Below are 25,314 nucleotides of genomic sequence, written 5' to 3'. Positions count from 1 at the left end.
ACTGTTTTATCAAGGTTGTGCTCCACCCAAGTTTTAAGTTGAGGTTGTGAAAAGGCAAAGAGCAAGCGAATGAGCTCCCTGTCCAGGATCCGTGGGACAGGACGGCTGTGGTGGTGCCTTTGGGATACTCAACGCAGGACGTCGCAACGTTTGGCCCAGGCATCTGCCCGCTCTGCTGGGAGTATCTTGTAAAAGCATCAGTTGTAGTGACTTTTGTACATGAAAGTTTATCCAGTCTAAGCACAACAACAAAATCAAAGACTTTTGGCCCCGGTGTTTATTATATAAAATTGTTCACAGCAATAGGGTTTAAGACAAAAACACAAATACAAGTTGACTGCATAGAAACACTGAACACATTGGTTATTATGTCCTTCCGCAACTCAACCAACATACGAACACGGTCAGAAGCACCCATTTGGTTCAAATTGTGGATTTCACACATTGATAATTACTTTCCACGCAACCTCCATGAGCGAGGCCCTGCACTGCTGTAGATGCTGGGGATATGGCCATGAATAAAAGAAGGTCCTTGTGCTCAGAGAGCTTCCAGTCTCGTGGGGGCAGACATATACCAGACAAAAAACAAATACATAACATGACAAGTAGTCACAGGAAGGAGAGGAAGGAAGGAAGGAAGGTTTCTGTACACAGAATTCGTTTTTGTTTTTTTTTTTTTTAAAGATTTTTATTTATTTATTCATGAGAGACATAGAGAGAGAGGGGCAGAGGGAGAAGCAGGCTCCCAAGGAGCAGAGAGCCCGATGCGGAACTCGATCCCAGGACCCTGGGATCATGACCTGAGCCGAAGGCAGACGCTTAACCAGCTGAGCCACCCAGGCGCCCCACAGAATTTTTAAGAGCAATCTGGGGCTGCTTTTTAAAGGTCGCAGGTTGGGGGAAAAGATACAAACCCTAAATCATATTTAAAAAATAACTTTATAGGTTGTAAATTTCTGGTCAGATTCTAAAGTTCATAGCTCTGAGCAGCGTTTCTAATTTTCGAATTAGAATCTATACTAGTAAGTAAGTCCTTTACGGCTATCCTAATGGAATGACCCACATATGTGAGGGCAAGGGTAGATATAAACACACATGTGTTTACACACCCATGTCACTATTTACATGTATATTCACCTATACAAGGGATTTCTGGCTGTAATGATACAAATGTAATTGATTATATTCAGCCTGGCCAAGAACTATCAACATTGTATTTCTGAGGCAGTTTCCTGGTGCTCCCGAGTACAGGATGTTCCCAAGTAAACTATTCTTCAGAAAGAACACTTACCATACCTTACAAGGAAGCACCTCCTGATTATGCTACATGTACATGTAGACCATCATGAAGAATGGAAAGGAACTGCATTTTCATGTCTAGAAGACAAGGCAAAAATGAGGGGTTTTTGTTCACTGCTGTCGAGACGCTTGTTCACTGAAAATCACAGAGGGTCTTCAAACCTGAGGACATCAAACTCCCACATGCTAGGGACCTAACCATTCCACTGGTGTCTTCTGATTGTAATGAGTAAGGTTCCCCTCCTCCACGCCCCACAGAGGTACATCCCGTGTAAAGCGACTTTCTCCCTGGGCCTGGGTGCTGGACGGGACCACTCCGTCTGCACGGGTCGAGAGCCAGGGCTGGTGCAGGGGTCCTAACACGGTCCCAATCTCCTCTGTAAAGAAGCAAATTTCCAGAGACGGGGCCTCTACAAATAGAGGGCCGACCCAGAAGATCTGCCTGAAACTAGATGTCTCCGGTCAGAAAGATCAAAAGGGGAGTGTGTTTGAGTCACTTCAGGGATTCTCCAGCAGAGACCTGCGTCTCCCTGGGGCCTCCCCGATCCCCGCTACCCTCTGCTGGAAGCCGGGGCTGTGGGTCCAGGAAAGCGCACGGTGTGCTCCGTGGAGCTGTGGTTATGCCAGGAGGAGCCACCTCAGAGCGGCTGCCTTCCACCTTTTCTTCCCCACAGATGAACCTGGGGCGTCAGCAGGGACGACGACAGCAATAATACTGGCCTTAGGTTACGTACGTCCCAGCGCGCTGTGTTGCTGCATCTCCCTTCCCTTGGGAGGCCACCAAAATTCCTAGACTTCCTTCCTATGAAGGGTCTCCATGACTAATTTAGGAATGCACTCCAGGTGGCCATTGAAAAACATGATATAATTCTTAAAATGAGGTTTTCCCCCCAGTTACACTTTCTTCCTTCCGTTGATAGTAAGCGTTCACTTTCTTGAGTGTGTGTAAGCGGAGAAGGGACACCTGCATGTCCCACATGGGACAGAGAAGCTGGCCCGGTTCAAAACATGACACGGATAAGTTATATGCCAATTATATCTCAATAAAACTGAGAAAGGAAAAACAAAAAAACAACAAAAACCAAGACACAGATGAGCAACCCCACAGTTAATTTAATAATTAAAAGCTGATTAGACGCATTACTCTTATTTTTCACGGAAGTCACCTGCTTTTCTCCTACTGAATGATTCTACTTCTTACTCTGTCTGTTCTATCAGGAGCATTTTCTGGTCCCAAGGCTTCCTGCATACACTGTGACTAACCTCTACATACTCCCTTATCTTAAAATATCATAATAACTTCTCTGATTAGACAGTTGTCCCTTTCTCTATCACTTCACTGACTGCAAATTCGAATCAGAAGCTACTGTTCTACTAGGTTGGGGATTAGGTTGGGAGTTAGGAAGTATTAATGTATAGGAAAAGATGACCTGGCTTGAATCCTAAACCACAGAAGGGAGAGGTGACTGTGATGTAGGAGCCAAGGTTTTGGGGACACGTGGACAGGGTTCCCCTGAAAATTGTAAGGATCACATTTCTGGCACCTGCAGACGTTTTCTAGGGTAAGCTATTTTACAGAGAACCAGTGGTAATGGTATCCGGCTTTTCTCGAGAAATTTCTTTCTACACTTCGGTGTCCAAAGTGTCTAAATACCTCCTGAAAAATCCTGAACTGTAACACTGAGAATGGAGGACGAGTCGGCGACACGGACAGCCACAGGCTCTCGGTGACGGTGTCAGCCGATAGGAACACAGTGACCCTGTGCTTCGTCACATGGCTGTTAGCACAGCACTTGAGATGTCATCAGAGACACAGAGAACATTTTCTGGATTTCACTCATTTCATCAGGCAGGTCCAGTGACAGGTCTTTCAAGGGTCTGCGCACAGAAAAGAATAGAGAGAACTTCTGTCCCACGGACAAGTACTTGCCTGCATTTTCAGACCAGTGACCCAAGACGTTTTCCCTCCCCAACAAGCCGGGATCCTCTGCATAGTTACAGGGCGAAGCGAGAACCCAGGCTTCGAGCGCGGCTCCCACAGGACTCCCGAGTGTTCTAGAGCTCGCTTCTGGTCACTCGGTTTCCTGGTGCAGGAATTCTTCGCTGAATTTGCTTCCACTGCTTTCATCTTCATTAGAATAGTTTCCCGAATCTTGACTGGTTTGGGAATTATATTTTTTGTGCTCTCCATCGGTTTGGTTAGTTTCTTCTACTGCCGTGATAGTGTTTGTGTTTTCAATTATAAAACATCTTTCCGTTTGTTCCTCGGAAGTGAGAAGGAGGAGATTCCGGAGCGGTTGCTCAGAGAAATACTAATTTAAAAAAAGGGGGGAAGAACAGGAACAGATTGTTTAAAATAATGACAGTTTTTAGTTCCAACGGCTTCAGTTTCTTACATCCACTACCGAGAAAACCAGTGGTAATGGTTTATATTAATAAACATATTAAAAACCAGCTAGGAGCTATCGACTGCCATCTAACGTTTAGAATAAGCCCCTCACTAGTGAGGTCCCGTGCCTCTTGGCACTGCCTTGGGGCAGGTACATGAAGAGGACCCAAGATGGGGCACAGGGGGCTGGTGAGCGCGGGAGAGTGAAGGAAAGGGGTGCGCACTGGGACTATGGAGAGTTTCTTTTGAAACTTTATAGCATAACGGCATTTGCTCAAGTTCTCTCTCTCTCTCCTTTTTAAAGAAATTATTTTTTTAAGATTTTATTTATTTATTTGACAGAGAGAGACACGGAGAGAGAGGGAACACAAGCAGGGGGAATGGGAGAGGGAGAAGCAGGCTTCCCGTGGAGCAGGGAGCCCGATGCGGAGCTCGATCCCAGGACCCCAGGATCATGACCTGAGCTGAAGGCAGATGCTTGACGACTGAGCCACCCAGGCGCCCCTGCTCACGTTCTCTTAAGTGACCTGCTTAACTTCACAGAGTTAACATATGCAAACATACTGTAGCTGATCGACAGTTCATGTTCGGGTCTCGCTAGCTCCAAAGCCGGAGCTCCAAGCGATACTCCCAAGGCAGGCAACCTGAACCCCTGCCCTAGGTGGACACACCACCCCCAGGCTAGGTCCTGGGTTTAGGTCTTTGTCATTTAGTGTTTTCATTAGATATGCCAACCTCACAGAGGGGGGCCAAACAGGAGCCTGTGAGGTGTCCCGAAAGGAGACTCATATTTATTTTCTGTGATGTCATCCACAGGATGCCCTGATGAGGATGCTGTAGGCTTTGGGTGAATAGCCAGCTTTTCAATGATAAAACAAATGCCAAGGTAGCCAAACTGAAGAAAAATATGAGATTAAGGACAAACCTTACAATCCCATGTTATATGATATTAAATGACTGTTTCTAAAGCCAATTTACTGAAAGTGAAGAAAATATCCCAGTCTGTATATTTTCTGGATATCAAGAAAATGCATATATTCTGTGGAAATCAAATATATTTCCCATTCGTTTTAAGAAAAATCCACCCATTGACAAAGAAAAGTCACATACCTCATCTATAGTGGAAGGAGGTTTACTTGATGGAAAGAACACATAACTGATACATCTAAAGAGAAGTTTCATGACATAGATGACAACCGGGATGGAAAACAATGCAGCACAAACTCCAGCTATGAGCCAGGTTTTGGAAGTATTTCCTAAAAATAAGTAAGTGATGTTAAGCTTCAACATAGATCTTGACACACAAATATGTTCACAATGCTGACAGTTTAGGTGGATGAAATGTAGCTATGTGAAAGGAAATATAAAAATCTATGAAATGATATACCCTTAGAAATATTTCTGGTAACATGGGGCATACAACAGCTGTAGGCAATGCGTTTCCTTTATCTATTTATAAGTAGGCTCCATGCCCAAGGTGGGGCTGGAACTCATGACCCCGAGATCAAGAGTCACACGCTTTACTGACTGAGCCAGCCAGGCATGCCTCCCACCCCCTCTTTTTAGGCAATGCATTTCCACTTAGAGAGTGGCCTGGCAAGGTGAAGGATGCAATGCTGTCATTTAGCCACCAGCGTGCGAAGTGTTCTCTAGCACTTCCTGATACAGAGCTAGCATAATTAAAACCATTCCGTGACTAATCAGCATCTGCAAGTCAACACGGCAAACTGTAAAATACACAATGGGACTTAACCATTCCCACAGAACAAAATTCACAATTGAACTAATGAAGTGATTCCCACATGATAATTATGTTAAGAATTATGTAAAGAAAAAACCCCAAAACCACCTAAAATAGCCTTATTAAATGTTAAAAGAGTAATTATTAAAGGCAATTTAATTATGTGCGTATTGAATGAAATATAATATTCAAAACACTGAACTGCGCATTAAAAATATTTTCTAAAACCAAAGGACTTAGCCTGAAGGTCTACTTTGGATTCATATAGCTCATGAAGAAAGTATTCTCTTTATGCTTTTGTAGTAAGAAGGAAATATTTTATAATTTCCAGTGAATTTGAATTATTTTTTTAAAGTCCAGTTACATTAAAAAAAAAAAGAGATATAATGGAAGATTCTGACCTGGTTTTGTTTTCTCACACACAATATCGCTAAAAACACTGCTTTTATTCCACTTTTCTTCCTGAATGAGCACTCTGGCTTTGATACAGTATACAGTCAGTGGTTTTAATTTAGGAAAAGTAAAATCCGTTCTATTCTCTCGAATTTTTCTCTGTAAGAAAATAAGTAGATCATTGATAAAATTTAGTCACCTTATGAAATCAGATAGGGAATGTCAATTTCCTAAATTCTCTAAATATTCAGTCTAAGACTGGCCTCTCCTAACCACTTAGTTGGTGTATGTTTAAGAAATATACATTTGTTTTGGACAACACATTACGACCCAAGTCAAACTTAAAAATGCTGCTTCCAAAAAGGAATTATGACATATTCCTAAGACAACTCTAATTTATAAGTACCTGTTGATTTGGTTTAATTGCCGTTGTATTTCCTCTGCTCGGTGGCAGAATATTTAGGAGCGGGGGCTCTGGCCTTAAATTGCCTGTATTAGGGTTATCGCTTATAGCTATGTGGCCTTAGGCAAGTTGTTTCTTTTCTCTCGGCCCTATTTCCAGATCCGTAAAATGAGGACAATTACTGCTCTTCCCTGCAGTAGTCAGCTATCACCACAATAATATCGTGTAACAAATCACAAAATAATGACAACAAAATAACATCATGCAATGTCACATCATATAACAAAACATCCTGTGGCTCAAAACCCATTTATTTTTCTCACTCACACGTGTCCTGACCGGCCAAGGAGCCCGTACCGAGGCCGTGGGTCCTCCCCAGGTCCCTCATCCTCCTTGGACCCAAACCAAGGGCAGCATGCTTTCCTCTTGGCAAACGAGAGAAGCCCAAGAGCCAAGCCAAACCGTCCTCACATCACAACCACCCACACTGTACTGTTTGAAGCCCGGCATCAGGGAAGCAATAAGAGCTACTCCATCCCAAGTGTCTGCCGAATGATTTAATCAGGCAGTCTGGCAGGACTGTTTTGAAGAATGACCGAGACAATTCATGTAAATTACCACAGCACCTGATGCATAATAAGCTTTCAATAAATACAAGTTGCTATTATGATTGTAATTACTGACAGGATACGATGGCAACTGGTATTATTTAATCTCTATGATCTGTCAAGCGATGTGCTAAGTGTTTTCATATATTACCACATTTTAAGATTTTTTTTTTTTTTTAAATTGTTAAGTAATCTCTACAGATCCAACGTGGTGGGGCCTGAACTCACAACCCTGAGATCAAGAGCTGCACGTTCTACTGACTGAGCCAGCCAGGCACTCCTCTTATGTTACCTCATTTTAACCTCATAAACATCCTTTAAAAAAAAATGGAGTTACTATGACTACCACCACTTTAGAGAAGAGGAAACAAAACCTCAGAGAGGTAAAGCACCCTGCCTAAAATACACAATTTGGTGGCTTGAGACACAAACACAGGTTTTTTCCTGATGTAAAGGACAACTGAGAACTGACTGTAATTCTCAATGGGCTAAATTATGCTTTGGTTACAGGGTGTTCAGATAGTTAAAAGGAAAGTAGCCAAGTCATTATAATTTTCTTAGATTTCCAACAGAAAATAAAGTCAGGTTACAGAATTTATCCACCCAACTACACAAGATTTTTCAAGGTTGATTCCTTGATTGTAATTCCACAGGCTAAAGGGATCTAGAATCATGTGCATTATCCGATGTTGTGTACTGCTTTTGTCCGTGGTTTTCTAATTTTAGTGTTTAAACCCGTGTTTCTTGACTCTTTTTCATGACTCCCCCTGCCAAGAAGCCTTTTCAGAGGACTGTTTTCAAATCCTTCCTCTGCCATGAAATTGAATAGTAAGGAACAGGATTTTGTGCGGCAAAGCTGAACTCTGGAGGCATGCTTTCCTCTCGGAGTGCCACAAACCACTGGACCATCTGAGATTTTGCCCCCTCGGAGGTACCCTGCCCCCAGGGCATAGCTGGCAAAGTCTGGAGGTTTTTTGGTTGTCCCCACTGGGAGGCAGTGCACTGGCCATCAGCCAGAGAGGCTGCTAAGCATCCTATAATACACAAGACAGCTCCCACAGCAAAGAATTATCCAGTCTGAATGTCGCCAGTGTCGAGAAACTCTGGTTTAGATAAATACCCAGGAATCATGTTAAAAGCGCAAATTTCCAAGTTCCACCCAAGAGATTCTGATTTGAGTAGTAAGAGGTGCAGGGATCTGAATGTTAGCAACACACCTGGATGCCCAGATGCAGGTGATCCATAACTACGCCGTAAAACAGGGAGAGATGCTAATATTCTTCATGTTGTCATCACAGTCTTAATGCTTAAAAATTTCCCTAAAATTTTAACTTCAAACTTTGTTTCCCCAAAATCCTAGTTACAACCCTACATTATAGATTAACATCACATAGTTTTTTTTTTTTTTTTTTCTTTTACCTCAGCATTTGAAGTGTTTTCCCAAAATACAATTTCATAAATTAGTGGGTAATGATGGTTCACAGGCTTGCTTTCAGACTCTTCTGGAGCGCTGATATAGACCCGCAGGGAAACATCGTTAATGGATTTCATGATAATGACTGGAGGAAACAGGGTAACTAGGAAAAAAATGCACAGGTACAATGTTCAACTTGGAAAAACAATATTAAGACTCTGTACCAAATCAGAGAAGCACAATCTGAAGAAAAAACTACTGACTTACTTTGTAATTGAGTATCAAATTTTTTTTCATCAGACCAAACAGATGTGGTATTTCCATCCGATGCTCGAACACGGATAAGGTAAATTCCTTTTCGGAAAGTATTTTTGGGAAAGACACACTGTGTAGTTTGGACATTTTCACAGTTTGGTATTTGTTTCCATTTACCTGAATTGTCCCCAGGAATCTTTTTTAAATAGGCACTTTTAAGACAAAAAAAAATATTACAAACATAGTAATTCAATAAATATTTATGAAATACTTAGAATATGCTAGACACAGTTAGGGGTTAGGGTTACAGAGGGAAACAGTCTCCACCCTCAGGAAGCTCACAATACAATGCAAGAGACACACATACAACACAAAGAGAACCAGAGCCCTTGCTCTGGGGTATGACAGAGCATTACTGTACCAGAGCTGACCAGAGCCAGCACACAAGAACCACCGCTGAATTTTCTGGAATGCTGCGAGCCAGTTATTAAAAGCCATTACTATAAATTAAATTACATAAACTTACAAATAAACAAACTGCATTAAAAATAAAAATACTCAAAACTCTTTTTTTTTTTTAATTTATAGCTGGCAGGTCAGAAGCACAGGCGACAAGTTACATCGAAACTCATTTTGTCCTAATTATTTTATTACATTTTATTATCTATGCTCAAAACTATCTATGTCTATCGTATCTCTGTGGTGGAAATACTCTTTAACGGGGTCCTCCTGTGCATTTCTCCCTAATGCCATGTTCAGTGACATCATGTTGAAAGGGACCAGAGTAGGTGTATTTATATCATGAAAACTGGCAAGCGCTACGAATAAGGCTTTTTTTTCCTTCTGGAAAGCCAGCTGTGAAACATATTACCCAGACACCGATGGGTAAGTGTTAAAATGGAGATACACGCCACAGTGTGGTAAGAGCAAGTCTACACAGAATATGGACACTTAACTGAGCCTGGAGACGTCAAGTAAATTACTCAGTAACCAACAGCTCAAAGCAACTCAGTTCAGGCCTGGAACTACAACAGCCTCCCTAACTGGTTCTCCCGTCTTTGGTGTCTCTGTCCACATACAATGTGGCAATCTTCACCCTCCTTGCATACAGACCTCATGTTACCCACCCCTCAATGCAAAATTCTAAATGGCACCCAAATGCCTGATCTCAACCCAGCCCATGTATTCAATTTTCTCTCTCATTGTTCTCCCGCGCCCAAATGTTCAACCGTTCTCAAGGTGGGGCTTCTCCCATGTGGTAGGAAAAATTCCAAGATGGCCCCCAAGAGTCCTTGTGACACCCTGAGCAGAGGGACCAGCTAAGCCAAGCCTGGTCCCCCGACTGGAAGTCACTGGGAGGTAACAGCACTCTTCAAGCTGTTATTAAATTTGCGGTAATTTGTTACAGAGCAATAACACCCCCACCCCCGACCTTAACCTAATTTTCAATCTCTTTGTAGCCTGAGCTTCCCTTGTGCTGTAGCTCTGCCTAACACGCCCTCTCGTGTCCAATTTTAAAATATATGATTCACCAATGAAGGCCTTGTTCACATCTCATCTCCCTCCACATGGCTTCTTCGGTCTCTCCGGCCCCATCCACCTTTACATTTTCAATTTCTGTCACCCTTATAATTTGCAGAGCACTCCTCACCCCCAAACCACACCTCACTATGCCACCTCAGCTACCTGCTTTGGATTCTAGGAACCACGTGTTGTATTGCTGTACCTTTACCATCCCTTTGGTACTTTGCACGGTGTGCTGAGTACCCACAAAACTTCGAGAACCGCCACCAGAAAACCCCTACTCCTCTCTAGTCTGTGGCGTTAGTACTTAGAGCATACTTCTGAGAGTGAAGTTCCAGGTCAGTCAGGGTCTATGGGCATGCAGGCACGGGAATGCGTTTCCATTGCGCAACTAACATGGAAGGACAGAGAGAGTCCACCAGTGCAGTCCCCATTTCCCTTCACCCTCAGTTCACTTCCTGTTTCTCTTCCTCCTCTCACTCTTCCTTTCCTGCCCTTGCTCTCCTTGCCTCTGGTCCCTCTATTCCTCAATATAGCTTTCTTGCCCACCCCCTTCCTCCCCACAACCCGCTCCTCCTTCCACTGGATTTGCCTCTTTATCCCCTACAACTTTCCAGCCAACATGAACTACAGGCAGTTCTCAGCCACTTCTGCGGGGCTGAGACATTATCCACAGTTCTGTCCAGCTTTCTTCATTTCCCACTGAAGTGATCACTAAAAAATCTGTCAAAACCACTGACATTGTCAAGAAAATGGGAAGGCTAACTTGAAATGAGTAAGACAGACTGGACTGAGATCATTCCAAGGACTCATGGAAAAAGTGAGTCCTGAAGAAAAGCTCAGGGTCATGTGTCAAGTAGTCTAGATTGGGGAAATAAGACATGCAACGAGAAGCACTCTTGAAAAAAAAAGAAAAAGAGCCAGTAAGTACATGAGATATTATTAAATATGCCCCTATGATAACAAATGAAGAAACCAAGGCCAAAAGAAATTAAGGGATTAGCTCAGTGTCACCCAGTTCGTTAACAGCAGAGCAGGGACCAGAATTAAATAATCACCTCAAGCAGTCAGCCTTTGTGCCTGGAGCTGTAGGGGGCTGAAGTGGAGTGAAAGGAACCATAATAAACTGGGCAAAAGGAAACTCATGGAATAGAACTTACTGGAGCCACTGAGCTTGAAAAGTCACATTTTCATATGTATAATCCCATTTAAGAACATAGATGTGATTTTTAGCATCAACTTGAATATTTTCTGGTGGAGGCAGTTTATTTTCAACTAGAAGACAAAGAATACACAGAAAAGCATACATTGTTACTTTAGTGAGATAAGACATGGTAAGATTTTTTTTTTAGTTCTATTTATTTTTAAAGATTATTTATTTATCATTTGAGAGAGAGCAAGAGAGAATAAGCACGAGTGGGGTGGAGGGGCAGAGGGACAAGGAGAAGCAGACTTCCCCCTGAGCAGGGAGTCCGATGTGGGGCTCGATCCCAGGACCCCCGGGTATCATGACCTGAGCTGAAGGCAGACGCTTAACTGACTGAGACACCCAGGCACCCCCATGGTTAAGAATTCTTCTTAACAGCATGGGCAAGAAAAGAAAAAGGCTTACATGTTATCAGGGGGTAACAGCTAAGTGAGTTACAAATGGTGTACATTCACACAATGTGATAATATGCAGCGATTTAAAAGAACGTGATGGGGCACCCAGATGGCTCAGTCTGTTAAGCGTCTGACTTTGGCTCAGGGTCCTGGGATCAAGCCCCGCATCGGGCTCCCACTCAGCGGGGAGTCTGCTTCTCCCTCTCTCCCTGCCACCCCCCGACCTGCTCGTGTCCTCTCTTCTCTCAAATAAATAAAATCTTAAAAAAAAAAAAAAGAACGTGATAGATCTGTATATGCCAACATACAAAGAGATCCTCAATGTAGTAGGTTAAACAAGCAAGTTGTAAGATCGATCTGGCAGGATCCTATTTTTTAAATTCAAATACCAAAACTAAGAAACTATATACACATCTGTGTGTATGCTTATAATAAGCCCTGACAGAAGCAGGAAAGAATATGCACAAACTACCAGCAGGGCTAACTGTTGGTAAATGGTACTGGGAATAAGGAGGCAGGAGAGGAAAACTTTACTTTAAATTCTCCTGTAGGGCGCCTGGGTGACTCAGTTGGTTAAGCGACTGCCTTCGGCTCAGGTCATGATCCTGGAGTCCCTGGATCGAGTCCCGCATCGGGCTCTCTGCTCGGCAGGGAGCCTGCTTCTCCCTCTGACCCTCCCCCCTCTCATGTGCTCTCTCTCTCTCTCATTCTCTCTGTCTCAAATAAATAAATAAAATCTTTAAAAAATAAATAAATAAATAAATAAATAAATTCTCCTGTATGTTTAATTTTAAAAACAAAGCATATTAAATTTATGATTAAAATAACAAACAAATCTAAGCTCCTAACCTCTGACCTTAATTATTGGCAAGAGGTCACTGACAAAATTTATCAGGATGCTTTCACATTTTAACATTTGACACTTTTTATAAAGGTGTACTTTTCGGAAGACTAACTGTTCCTCTAGCAACTGCTTTCCCCCTTTTGTGGATTCTGAGCAAATAAAAGTAGTTTTTGTCATTAGAAAATACTTAGACTTTTAGACAGAACTTTCATTACTGCTTACTTGAGACAAAAATCCCAATTACTGTGACTTTTTTTTTTTTGCTTATGTAAATGCTAATATTTTTGTTTTAATATCTACTAAGATATATAAACTTCAGCAACCAAGAGGAAAACTGCCAGAATTAATAGAGTGCCCATCTGTATATAAAGTTACTGAATCTAAAGCATAACTTTCTCCTTACCTGTGGTCTTTATACAATACACGGGACTATAGACACCAGTTTTTCTCGGCAGAAGTCTTGCTTTAACTTTTAAGCAATAAGTGGTCTCTGGTGAGAGTTTATAAATTTTATCTCTGGGGTAAACAGTTTTAGTCCTTCTCTATAATAAAAGAAAAACAGAAGTCTGCTCTTTAAAAAAATATAAGGTCAAACTTTAGGACAAATTCATGTCCTTTTTCTCTCACTTTGAACAAAGGTAAGAAGAATGCTTACTTCTCCACTTGAAGAGTTTTTCCAGATATCTAAGCTGTAGGTGAAGCTTGAGCTATCCAGAGCCCACATGCCATGATCTTTTGTTCCAGGTGGGGAGATGTTTATTATTATTGCCTTATCTTCAGCTTCTAAATGTACTTTTGGGGGACCAATTTGAGCTGTAAAAAAATGAACACATTTACTATATAACTTCATTAATACAGGGTCGAAACATTCATTCAGCAAATAATTCTGAGCACTTCCTATATGCCTGGCATAGTAACACAGAGAATGTCCTTCGCGGCGCTTATATTTTAGTGGGGGATATGGCCATAAACCCCAAATAGACAAATACATACAATGTCGTGTGTGCTGTGAGGAAAAATGAAATAACACAGAGGGAGAGAGGATGGTGGCAAGATCTGTTTCAGATAAGTTAGTCAGGAAAAGCCTCCCTGCGACATTTGAGCTGAGGCCTGAATAACGTGAGGGAGTCAGTCAGGCAAATTATCTAGGGAAAGAGTATTCCGGCAAGGTGGGAATGCGCTTCACATTTTCAAGAGATAATAAGGAGGCTCCAGTAGCTCCGAGAAGCAGCTAGAAGCCAGATAACAAAGGAAGAGCTCTGTAGTTAGCTTCGGCACATTGCTGGAGGGCTGAGATCCGAGGAGTGCCATGCTGTGATTTACGTTTTGGAAAGATCACCTTAGTTCAGGCACGAGGAAGCAGGGAGGCCAGGAAGAAGCTACTGCAGTAGCTCAAGAGACCAGCCTTGCTGGTCACAGGGGTGGATGTGACAAGGGATCCGCTTCAGGATATACCCTCAAGATGGACCATTCAGAAAGTATTGACAGACTGGATGCAGGGCATGAGGAAAACTGATGCCAAAGAGGACTCCAAGACTCTTGGCCTGAGCAAATAAAACAGGTGCTGTCCGTAGCAGGGATGGAAAAAACCGCAAGACAAGCCGGTTTTGAGGGGGAAATCAAGAGCTTCGGTTGACCAGATGACTTAGACATGCACGCAGAGAGGCCTGTTGAAAGAAGAGTTGGTGATACAGTTTAAAGTAAGGGGAAGGAGTGGGGCTGGAGATGTAAGTCTGGGCTTTTCTCAAGAGCACACAGGATTGAAAGCCGTAAGATTCCCAGTGGACCGAGTGTAGAAAGAGAAGAGGTCCGACAACCCAGCCCCGCAGCAGTCTGGCGCTGATGGGTCTGGGGGGCCAGGAAAAAGGGGCAAAGGAGGGACAGATGGGCAGGAGGAGAGCTGGTGGGGAGCGGGGCCCTGGAGATCCAGAAGTGGAAGGGTTTCAAGTGGTAACCCTGGTGCTACCCAGGAACTGAGCCAGAAGAGAGCTGGGAACTCGGGCATTGAGGAGGTCACCAGAGTCCTTGACAAGAGTGTTTTCTGTGCAGCGAGGAGGAACGGAGCTCGAAGGCACAGGGCCGCAGAGAAGCGCAGAGAGGGACAGAGATCATTCTTCTCGCGAGTTCTGACAGAGGGCTGGGGTTCCCAATTGTTCTGGTCTCAGGAGCCCTTCACACTCAAAGAAACTGAGGGTCTGAAAGAGCTTTTGTTTATAGGGATCATGTCTTTCAACATTTAGCATACTAAACATTAAAACTGGTAACATTTTCAAGTATTAATTCATGAACAGATAATAGTGGTAAACCCATTGCACTGTAACAAATATTTGTTCTAAAAAAAAGAACTACATTTCCCAAAACAGACATAGCGAGAAGAGTGGAGCTGTGTCACATCTTGTCCCAATTTTGTTAATGTCCGGCTTAAACAAAGAAGACAGATGTATCTCCCGCTTGCTTCTGCCAAGTCAGTCAGTCAGTCGGTCTCCCTCTCACCCATCAGCCTCTGAAAAACTCCAGTGTATACTCAAGACAGAATGAAAAGGAAGGGGCAGATGTCTTAGAATTATTATGAAAACAGTTGGGCTTTATTTTCTTAAAGAATTTTTATTTATTTATATGACAGAGAGAAAGAGCGCACAAGCAGATGGAGTAGCAGGTAGAGGGAGAGGGAGAAGCAGGCTCCCTGCTGAGCAAGGAACCCAATGTGGGACTTGATCCCAGAGATCATGAGATCAGAGATCATGACCTGAGCCAAAGGCAGTCACTTAACCAACTGAGCCACCCAGGCCCCCCGCCCCCCCTTTTTCTTTAAACGGGAGATTTTACACCATGCACATGAATGGGCTTGGGAAGTGAGCTGTGATCGGAATAGTTCATGAGGAATATCCTGTAATTCGGCTGGCAACTTCTTACCTTTTTCAAATAGGGTGAATGAATCAACATAATGCCACGGAGAAGTGTTGCTGTCCTCCTCTGCTCTTATCCGCAATTTAATTTCTTCATAAACATTGAGCTTGACTGAAGAAAAGTTGCATTTGGTACTGGCGATAGACTGACAGCCAGGCAATTTTACCCAAGTATCATTTTTAAGTCTTTAAGACAAAACAGGAGATGCACGAATAAGCAAATGTATAACTACAAAAGACTGTCCAACACGGTTTGTTTACTAAAAAGAGAAACTATTACAAAGCTAGGCTAGGTAGTTATTCTATTTGAGTTAACCTGTTAACATTTTAGTTGCAACGTGGCCCTTGTGTCCAGCACATATACACCAAGTTATTATTTAGAAAATGGAGTCATTCCGAAGGTTCATTTTTGGATACAGTTCTGTAATTTTGTGACAGGCTGCATTAGGATTTCAAAGAAGCAGAGAAAGAAATAACCTAGAAGGTACAAAGAGTGGACTTAGTCTCAGGTTTGTTAAAAATAGTTGTGTGACTTTGGGCCAACTACTCTGTATTTCTGGATCTTTTCCTTACTGAAAACTTGGTGACTGGATCTGATGATTCCCTTCTAAACTTCTTGGACTAGTTTTACCAGACCAGAGAAAGATCTCAGAATCAGCAGGGTTGGAGAATTTCCTCTGCCCTCGTCAAAACCAAACGGCCCCTTCTGCTTGCTGGCTGCAGTAATTCTTCCTACTACATCACTAGAAACAAAACTTAAAATGTTAATATAAACTGACAAACTCCTCGTTCAGTCCATTAAAAAGTAGAACTGATGGATATTCGATTCTTCAAACACATGAAGAAATCAAGAAAGGACATCCTGCCACATGTGACTCCAGCCTACCCAGGAGGCTGACGGGAAGGTGAGAGACAACAAACTTGTTAGGTCTCGAAATTTTTTGCCCACGTGAAGCCCTGTCTACCTTAAACCAGTCAGAGAAACTCTCCTCTGAGAAGGCATTTCTGTCAAGACTGATTCATAATTGGGGCGCCTGGGTGGCTCAGTTGGTTAAGCCACTGCCTTTGGCCCAGGTCATGATCCTGGAGTCCCAGGATCGAGTCCCGCATGGGGCTCCCTGCCCGGCGGGGAGTCTGCTTCTCCCTCTGACCCTCCCCCCTCTCATGTGCTTTCTTTCTCTCAAATAAATAAATAAAATCTTTAAAAAAAAAAAAAAAGACTGATTCATAATTTCTAGCACGAGCTGCTTTTCGGAGGGGAAGGGGGAGGAGGAGGGAGGGATAATATTGTAGACTTCATTTTAAAAATGCTTTAAGATAACAGACTCCAGGGATGATCTAGCCACATCATTTCTGTGTTGACCCAAATATAAGTCCATCTCATTTTTCAAAAAGGACTGTACCTCTGAAACAAAAAATACATATGTATTAATTAAAAACAAAACAAAAAAAGGAAACATTTGAAAAAATTACCAAAAATATACACTGGCATATGGGAAGCTACATTCCTGGCTAGTTTCCCTTTCTACTTCTCTGAGCTGTGAGGCTAGAGTTGGCATTTAATGATACCCTGAGAAACTCCTCCACATCAGACTCTATGTTAAAAAATCCAGAAACTCTTATTATAAACAGAAAACCTTATACAAATTGTAAAACTAAGCCCTGACATGGTTCCAACCCACTCTCTCTCTTCCCCTCTATCTTTCCTGTTCTAGGAGGTGCAGAAGCACACTCGAAACTGCAGTGGTAGCTGTTTTTATATTATCTTAAAAAAAAAAACCACCACCAATCAAACCCAACTTTATCATATGAAGTATTTAGATCAGAACAGAACACGATTTGAGAACGATGATGTAACCGATATAAAATCCGTTTCATAAAACCCATGCCATAATATAAGAAACATGCCATCTTGGTCTTTCCTATTCACTGATACATTCTAAGTACCCAGAAGAGTGTTTAGCATAAAAGGTACCCAATCTTTATTGAATGGAAGAATGAATACTAAACACTACATACATCAGAATAAAATTTGGATATAGGTCACAAATACTGATGTCTTAGCATGTGTTCTACAGACACTGGAATCCTAATGGCTTATTTATGTGTCTGTGTATCATTTATCACCAGTGGCATCTGTCCTACATTCAGAGAAACACTATATTAAGGGGTGTCTGGGTGGCTCAGTGGGTTAAGCGTCCGACTCTTGATTTTGGCTCAGGTCATGATCTCAGGGTCCTGAGATCGAGTCCCTTGTCTGGCTCCGCGCTGGGGTATGGAGCCTGCTTGAGATATTCTCTCTCTCTCTCTCTTCCTCCCGCTCCCTCTGCCCTCCCCCCACTCACACTTTCTCTCGGTCTCAAAAAAATTTTTTTTTAATTAAAAAAATACTTGTTTGCTTTTGCTATTAACTACACTTCCATTAATCATTTCCTTCATCCACTGAGCACTTTACATAAAATTGTTCTATACTTCGGGGTGCCTGGGTGGCTCCGTGGGTTAAGTGCCTTCGGCTCAGGTCATGATCTCAGGGTCCTGGGATCCAGCCCCATGTAGGGCTCCCTGCTCAGCAAGGAGTCTGCTTCTCTCTCTCTTTCAAATAAATAAATAAAATCTTAAACAAACATTGTTCTATACTTCTACAACCTTCTAAGTTAGACACCTTATTACGGTAGGAGGGGGGCGGGAGAGTCCCATCCCAGTTTGCCTGGGGTGGTCCTGGTTTAAGCTTGTTGTTCCAGCTTATCTAAAATTAACTGCCCCTTTTAACTCTCGAAACTGTTTTGGTTTGGATGATAAGTTATATATGGTATGGTATATAATATATATATATTAGTTTTTATCACCACTTCACAGGAAAGAAAACAGCGATAGAATACATAGCATGGGATGGCTTTGCACCCAAGCAGCCTGGCTCAAGTCCATACCACACTACACTGTCGCTGTACTCTCTCCCTAAACTTGTAGTCTGGCATATCTTTATAAGGCAATTATTTATAAAGCTAGTAGAACAGAGCAGGACGAGAACATATTGAAACAATGCATTTGATGCTAAAGTCAGAATGAAAGGATGAAAGGCAGACTATTATGGACTGGAGAATTTAGTATCAGTGACAGAATGTGTGAAGGAACAATATGAGGGCACTGTCTATCTTCTTTGCTAAAAGGGTAACTTTATTTTTTAAAAAAAAATTTATTTATTTATTTGAGATAGAGAGAGAGAATGTGAGAGAGAGAGAGAGAGAAAACAAGAGCTGGGGTGGGGGGGCACAGAGGGAGAGGGAAAAGCAGACTCCCCACTGAGCAGGGAGCCCCACACGGGGCTCGATCCCAGGACTCCAGGATCATGACCTGAGCGGAAGGCAGACACCCAACCAACTAAGCTACCCAGGCGCTCCTAAAAGGGTAACTTGAAATACGAGTATCTGAAACAATCTTTGTTATACCTGAAATAGTTATTTATTAAGAAAATTTTGAACTAAAGCAAAGAACTAAATGGACAAAACTCAAAGTTCGATTTAAAGAAAATCTCTAGAAATAAAAATTCTTAAATGATTATTCCAAGAAAAACCATCGATGTATGTATACAAGTTTGTGTATGTGCACACATATTCGTACACATACATACACACGCGCACACGCGTGAATGACTAAAGTAAATGAATCTCACAGAAAATGAGTAATGAGTAAATGAGTAAATGAATCTCACAGCTCTATTAACAATCAACTGGAGAACTGAGTGCTGGTTGTGGTTGAAGTGGGGAGATCCTGGTTCTGGGGGTCCTACACCCTGTTTCTTCACTGGCCAATTACCAGCCACTCTTTCTTAGACAGGGATCATAGTTAGCACACAGGACCCTGACACCCAAAGCAAAGTGCTGTACTCCCTGAGCTACGTTCCTTCCAGAATCTTTCTTCTGCAACTCCCCACCTGCCCATCCTCTTGGCAGCTATGAGGTAGAAAGTTAGGGCTAGGGATATACTCAAAGAAGGTGACGCATCTAGAAGAGAGAAGGTATGGCTGTGGTCTACAGAAGCTGTCTGCCATCTTCATCCCCCAAAACTCTTTTGCTGCAACACCCCAAGACGAATTGGACTAAGTCTCTATTTGTAGATATGAAGTTATAAATATTACGTAGACATAAAATTTCTCTAAAAGATGGAAAACCAATTGGTTCTCAAATCTGAGAAATAAATGATGGGGTTACAATTTTCAAACTTATTCAGGTGATTCTTGTAAATCAATCAATAGAGTTGCATACGTTTGATAATCTGCTGAAAAAGTCACATTCTTGACAGACGGATCGCTCCTGTTCCACCTCAGGATAAAGGTATCATCAACGATGTAGACCTCTACATTTTGAGGAGATTTTAGATTTGTTCCTCCTAGAAATCAAGGCAACAAGAAAGAAGACAGTTACATATACGCTGTAGATAGTCTTAAAAATGTTATTCTTCCTTTCACGTCACTGATTAAAGAATGAATACATTCAAATATAACAAAGTATATACAGAAATCTAAAAAAACCTAATCATTGCTCTCAGCACAGGGAGGCTAATTATTTATTTAATCTCTGCATTTGAGAGAGCTAGAAAAAGGTCGAGGTTTTTTAATCCATAAAAAGTAAGCCTTATATGTCATATATATCTCAGTAAAGCTGGAAAAAATAAAGAAAATCAGCATTGATCTTTTAATTGAAAGTCTCTTTACCCAAAAAATACAAAAATACTAATTCAAAGGGATACATGCACCCCCTATGTTTATAGCAGCATTATTTACAATAGCCAAGATATGGAAGCAGCCCAAGTGTCCACTGACTGATGAATGGATAAAGAAGATGTGATACACACACACGCACACACACACACACACACAGAGGAATATTATTCAGCCATAAAAAAGAATGAAATCTTGCCATTTGCAACAACATGGATGGAACTGGAAAGTATCATGCTAAGTGAAATAAGTCAGTCAGAGAAAGACAAATGCCATATGATCTTACTTATATGTGGAATTTAAGAAAGAAAACAAATGAGCAAAGGAAAAAAAAAGAGAAAGGCAAACCAAGAAACAGACTCTTAACTGTCAGTCAAACTGACGGTCACCAGAGGGGTAGGGGGAGATGGGGGAAATGGGTAAAGGGGATTAAAGACTACACTCATCATGATGAGGAGAAAAAAAAAAAAGACCGTCCACCAGCAAAAAGATTACAACTTGCTGAAAGCTCAGATGACAGCTGGCATTTTTTAGCAATTAAGATTAAAAAAAAAGAAAAGAAAAGAAAAGAAAAAATAGTCTCTGTATAAAAACTTTCTGTGATCTTAGAAGACATGTAAAGGATACAAGGTTCAACTGTTTAATGGCCTCAGTTTGGTTTCACATCCTATATTTATGCTTCATCTATTCTGACAGAGAATGGAACAGCTGTGATTTCAAAGTTAACAGCTTAGTTACAGAAACCAAATATTCACATGACAAAAATCAAGAGACAGAGCTATGAATGTTTATCATGTCAGCCAAGCCCTACAGGAACTCAGAAAGGTGTTCATATCAAGCCTGAACCCATCTGTTTATTTTTAAGGACTTCTGTCTAGAGATCTATTATTTCTTACACATCTAGGAGGAATCTTCCCTGAGTTGGATGTCCTCTCTTCTTATTTTTCCCTTTTGGTCCCTCCAACCTGTGTTTTTCTTCCTCTGTGATTACCCAAATATTCCAATACTCAGCTCAAGTTTGAGACAGGGAGAAGGTCCCGAGTTAGTGGAATTAGACTAGTCTAGACCAGAGACTACAAATGCTATCAGATCTTTTGTTGATTCCTGTAAACCCAGTCACTCCCCTTTGGCTGCATACAATCTATAAAATCACAACAAATGGGATGAAAATTACGTTTAGAGGAGTGGAATAAGGAAAGTATTCTCCTTTGCGATGAAGTCTCAGAGAAAATAAGCATTTTCAATTTCACAGATTTCGCTCTATTCGTATTAGCAATATCCTTTTGAAAACAGTCTATTTCACTTTTGTAGCATGTAAGATCTATAAATGGCCACTTAATCCCCTACTTCTACTTACACAATTGGTTGCTTCCAACCTTTCACATTCCTAATGGATGATCAGAAACGATTTACTACCTTTTTAAGTCTGACATAAATCCAAATATATACGTCCATATAAACATAAATTTCCTCCCACATTTCGGATAATTTTCTTAAGCTAGGGTCCCAGGACTACATTTACTAGGTTTAAAAGTATGAATATTTTTATGACTTGGAAAGACAGCAACATTAGGATCTCTAGTTTGGGTTAACATTTAATTTAGTTTTGAACATTTTACCGTTCCTTTGAGGAAAAAAGTACATTAGTTAATTGAAAGGTAACTAGGCACTTAACAAATATCAATGGATAACTGAGAATTTAAATTGTTTAACCTTTAGGAAAACAGACTACTCTTAAGCCCAGGGCTCTGCCGCTGATTCCCAGGGTTTAATTTCCCATTCAGCCACTGGCTAGCTGCAGGGCCTGAGGCAAGCTACTCAGTGTCTCAGTTTGCTCTTCTGTAAAAAGAGGATAATAGTGTGTAGCTTTCTACTGAAACCTAAATGAGTTTATACCTTTAAAACACCTAGAGAATTGCCTGACACATAGCTAAGAGTACAATAAATGCTAGCTGTGTATAGTTTATTTTAGCAGCCCTCCCCTAATTTAGATTAAAATAAGGATCTTAAGGTACATCCTCTTGGAATGCTACTTTTATGCGAAAATTCTGGGGAAGTTCTTTTTACATCAAAGCACAATGAGCTGAATACAAAAATTTCAAAAACAAAAGACTTCAAAGAAATGACCACGGGTCATACCAGGACCATAGTACCCATATTCTATATATACTATATTCATGGAAGAGTTTGAGAAATAGGATACCATTGTACCATATGGGGGTATGGTTTTCTAAGCAAACAGTTTAAGGATTTTGAACCTACTAAGCGGCCTCACTGACCCCTTGGATTCCTGCCCTTCGGTGCTAGTCCCTCCTTCTCTTTGGGTACCCTTCCTCACTCCGAAGTCAACCTTATAATAGTTGCCATTCTCCTGATGCGTCCCAGTTAAGTATTAATAAAGGCAGCAAACTAGCCTCGTGGTCGCAGCCTCTCTATTTTGGTTGCGTATTTTTCATTTATTATTACTTTTTATTAGACTGTCCGAATCCCGAGGGCAGCGAAATTCTTGCAATCCTTATCCCCCCTCCCACGTGGGGCTGAATAACTGCTTCCCTAAACTGAGACAATGTTTCAGGAACAGCAACACAATTCGCCGCTAAAGCCTTGTTTATTACTTAAGGGTCCAGCCCGGCTCCCCGATTTTTCGAAGAGAAACAAAGTCGACAGGAAGGCTCTCGCTCACCCAGCGCCGCGGCGGTGGAAGCCCACAGAGCCGGCGGAGAGGGCGTGTCCCGCTCGGGGACCGGTACGCGGGCCCCCAAGCAAGAGGCGTGCAAGGATCCTTGGAACACCACTTCCTCCCGATTTTCAATCTGAGCGCTGTGACCCCGGACAAGCAGAGGTCTCCGGGACAACGCGCCAGCCCCTTCCACCCGCCTCCCGGGGCCAAGGCTTCCAACGCCCCCACAGCCCAGCCTCTCGCCCCCCCCGGACCTGCGCCGGGCCCCCTCGTCTCTCACCTGCGGCTGCGGGCAACATCCATCGCACCGCAGCGACCAGCACCAGGGTCGTCGCGCCCAGGAGGGCGAGCATCGTCCGCGGGTCACCGCCGGCCAAGGAAGTCACATCCTCGGTCACCTCGCGCAGCACCTAACTACGCGAGGCAACCCCAGGCCCAAGGGCCGCCCTGCCCCCGCCCCCCGCCTCCGCCTCCGCCCTGCCCCCGCCCCCCGCCTCCGCCCTGCCCCCGCCCCCCGCCTCCGCCCTGCCCCCGCCCCCCGCCTCCGCCCTTCCGCTCTCGCCCCGCCCTTCCGTACTCGCCCCGCCTCTCCGCGCACGCGCGTGCCCTCCGCGCTCGCCCAGTCTCTCCGCGCACGCGCCGCCCTAGGAGTCTAGCGCGCTTGTGCGCTCCGGTGGGAGGAGCGGTGGGCCGCGCGTGCGCGCTTGGAATTGGGGCGTGCCTCCCGTTGTTCTCGCTCGTCGTATTTACCGGCAGTGACCGCCGAGGGCGGTCCACTCTCTGGTTACGGGAAGTCTACGCCTAACAGGAAGCCTTGACCCGAACGGGAACGCGGCATGTCCTGGCTCAGGCCTTGCGGCTGTGGTTAGCCAACTCATGCCCTCTGAATGCGGCGGAGGTCGGGCGCTGTCGGCCCTCGCTCTCCCCCTCCCGGTCGCGGACACCGAGGCGGTGGAAAGCGGTGTTGGGGCGGCTTGGTTAAGGGAGGCAGGAATGAGGAAGCTGCCGAGGGGGCCAGGCCGTTTCCTTTGAGCAGAGCGCTGTGCGCGAAGGGCAAGAGTGGCCAGAGTTAAGCCAAGAAGCGTCGAGCACTCGTTTTCGGGGCGACCTGGCCGAGGGGCTCATGGGACCCCTGGAGAAAGTCGTGGCAGCGTCGGGGCTTGGGATCGTCTCCAGAACAGCGGTCTCTAAGCAGTTTTGATTGCTTACCCTTATTAGTAAACAATTTGGGTCCACCATTAAAATCGTTATTTAAATGCTTTAGTAATAGATTATGTATATTCTTAAAATACGCAAAACGGAAAATATCAAGGATGAGAGATGAAATAATCATGCTTAGCTGATAATTACGACTAAACAATATTAATTACCAATTATGTGATAAAATGAGTATTTATAGAGAACAATGGAGTTGGATTCTGCCTTATAAACAACTTTGAGGTATAATTTATATACCATGAAATTCACCCATTTTAAGTGAAAAAGGATTTTTAGTAAATCTAACCAGTTGTTAGGCCTCATTTTTATTTTTTATTTTTAGAAAGTGAGAGCACGTGTTAAGGGGGGGTGTGGGGGAAGGGGCAGACATCCAGGAAGAGAGAATCTGAAGCAGGCTCCACGGTCAGCGCAGAGCCCAATGGAGGGACTCCCATCTCAGGACCCTGAGATCATGACCTGAGCCAAAATCAAGAGTCAGACCCTTAACGGACTGAGCCACCAAGGCGTCCCAGGCCTCATTTTTTTTTTTTTTAAGCCTTGGCTTATTACTTTGTGATTCAACAAATTTTAGGTTTGATTTGAGTTTTGTCAGTGCTTTAACAATGTCATAGATGGAAAAATATCCCACAAGAATATGTGGGTCCAAATGGAAAAAGGAAACTTCTTGTTGTACTTACTAAATCATACTTATTTTAAAAGACTTTACAACAATTTTGACTTAAGGTTTTAATTAAAATTTTCATTTCCTGCTGTCCAAAAGTTGTTCTTGCAAACTACTTAAAATAGATTGCAGTTTTGCATTTAGAACAATGGGCCCAAAATGTTTCATGGACTGAAACTTTCCATTTGAAATATTTAAAAATGTTGGCAGTCTCCCCATCCCCAACACCCCACCATGGGAAGCTAGTTTGTTTTTTACAGATACACAGAGTTTTTTTGGCAACAAAATTAAATCCATATGGAAATAATCCAAATGTATTTTAAAATGCAAGAGTTATATATAGTGTATGTCTATATATTTTTTTATTTTCATTTGCTCATAATAAAAGCAGTTTTAAAGGATTTTATGGTTCATTTTTTCAGTGTTGCCACATAACATGCTAGTGTTACCCAGTTGCTAACTCAAGGTGTTATCCAATTTCTCCACTGTATAGTTACTATTTTTCCCCTTGCAGCTAATCTGTGGAGAGATACCCCGAGATCTTGTAAATTACCCTGCTCTTTATCAAACTTTTACATCCAGAATTAGCATCCATTAATGATCCCTGCCCGAAACAGTCCACTTTGGTGGTTGTGAAATGGTAATTTTCCATCCCTGCTT

General features: G+C 42.7%; 1 protein-coding gene and 1 long non-coding RNA gene across 2 annotated transcripts in view; one reads left to right on the top strand and one right to left on the bottom strand.

The window, feature by feature from the left end:
* Positions 1-259: 259 nt before the first annotated feature.
* On the bottom strand, positions 260-23,229 carry IFNAR1 (interferon alpha and beta receptor subunit 1). The gene is made up of 11 exons (XM_006749206.3): positions 23,056-23,229; positions 19,641-19,764; positions 15,386-15,564; positions 13,128-13,285; positions 12,876-13,014; positions 11,187-11,301; positions 8,515-8,714; positions 8,253-8,410; positions 5,831-5,981; positions 4,799-4,944; positions 260-3,611 (listed from the first exon to the last, which is right to left on the bottom strand). Exons 1-11 carry the CDS (start codon positions 23,126-23,128, stop codon positions 3,372-3,374), a joined length of 1,683 nt encoding a protein of 560 aa, XP_006749269.1. The 5' UTR covers positions 23,129-23,229; the 3' UTR covers positions 260-3,371.
* A 228-nt stretch (positions 23,230-23,457) lies between these two features.
* LOC145716341 (uncharacterized) overlaps positions 23,458-25,314 on the top strand; it is an 11,357-nt gene continuing 9,500 nt past the window's right edge. Inside the window, exon 1 of the long non-coding RNA XR_014138969.1 lies at positions 23,458-23,639. This is a non-coding gene — a long non-coding RNA (uncharacterized LOC145716341). The remainder of the gene's footprint in view (positions 23,640-25,314) is intronic.

The sequence above is a fragment of the Leptonychotes weddellii genome, chromosome 1 (assembly GCF_054177405.1).
Source record: "Leptonychotes weddellii isolate Sample4059 chromosome 1, ASM5417740v2, whole genome shotgun sequence".
NCBI lineage: Eukaryota > Metazoa > Chordata > Mammalia > Carnivora > Phocidae > Leptonychotes > Leptonychotes weddellii.
Note: the sequence above shows the minus strand (reverse complement) of the source record. Positions and strands in the feature narration are given on the sequence as shown.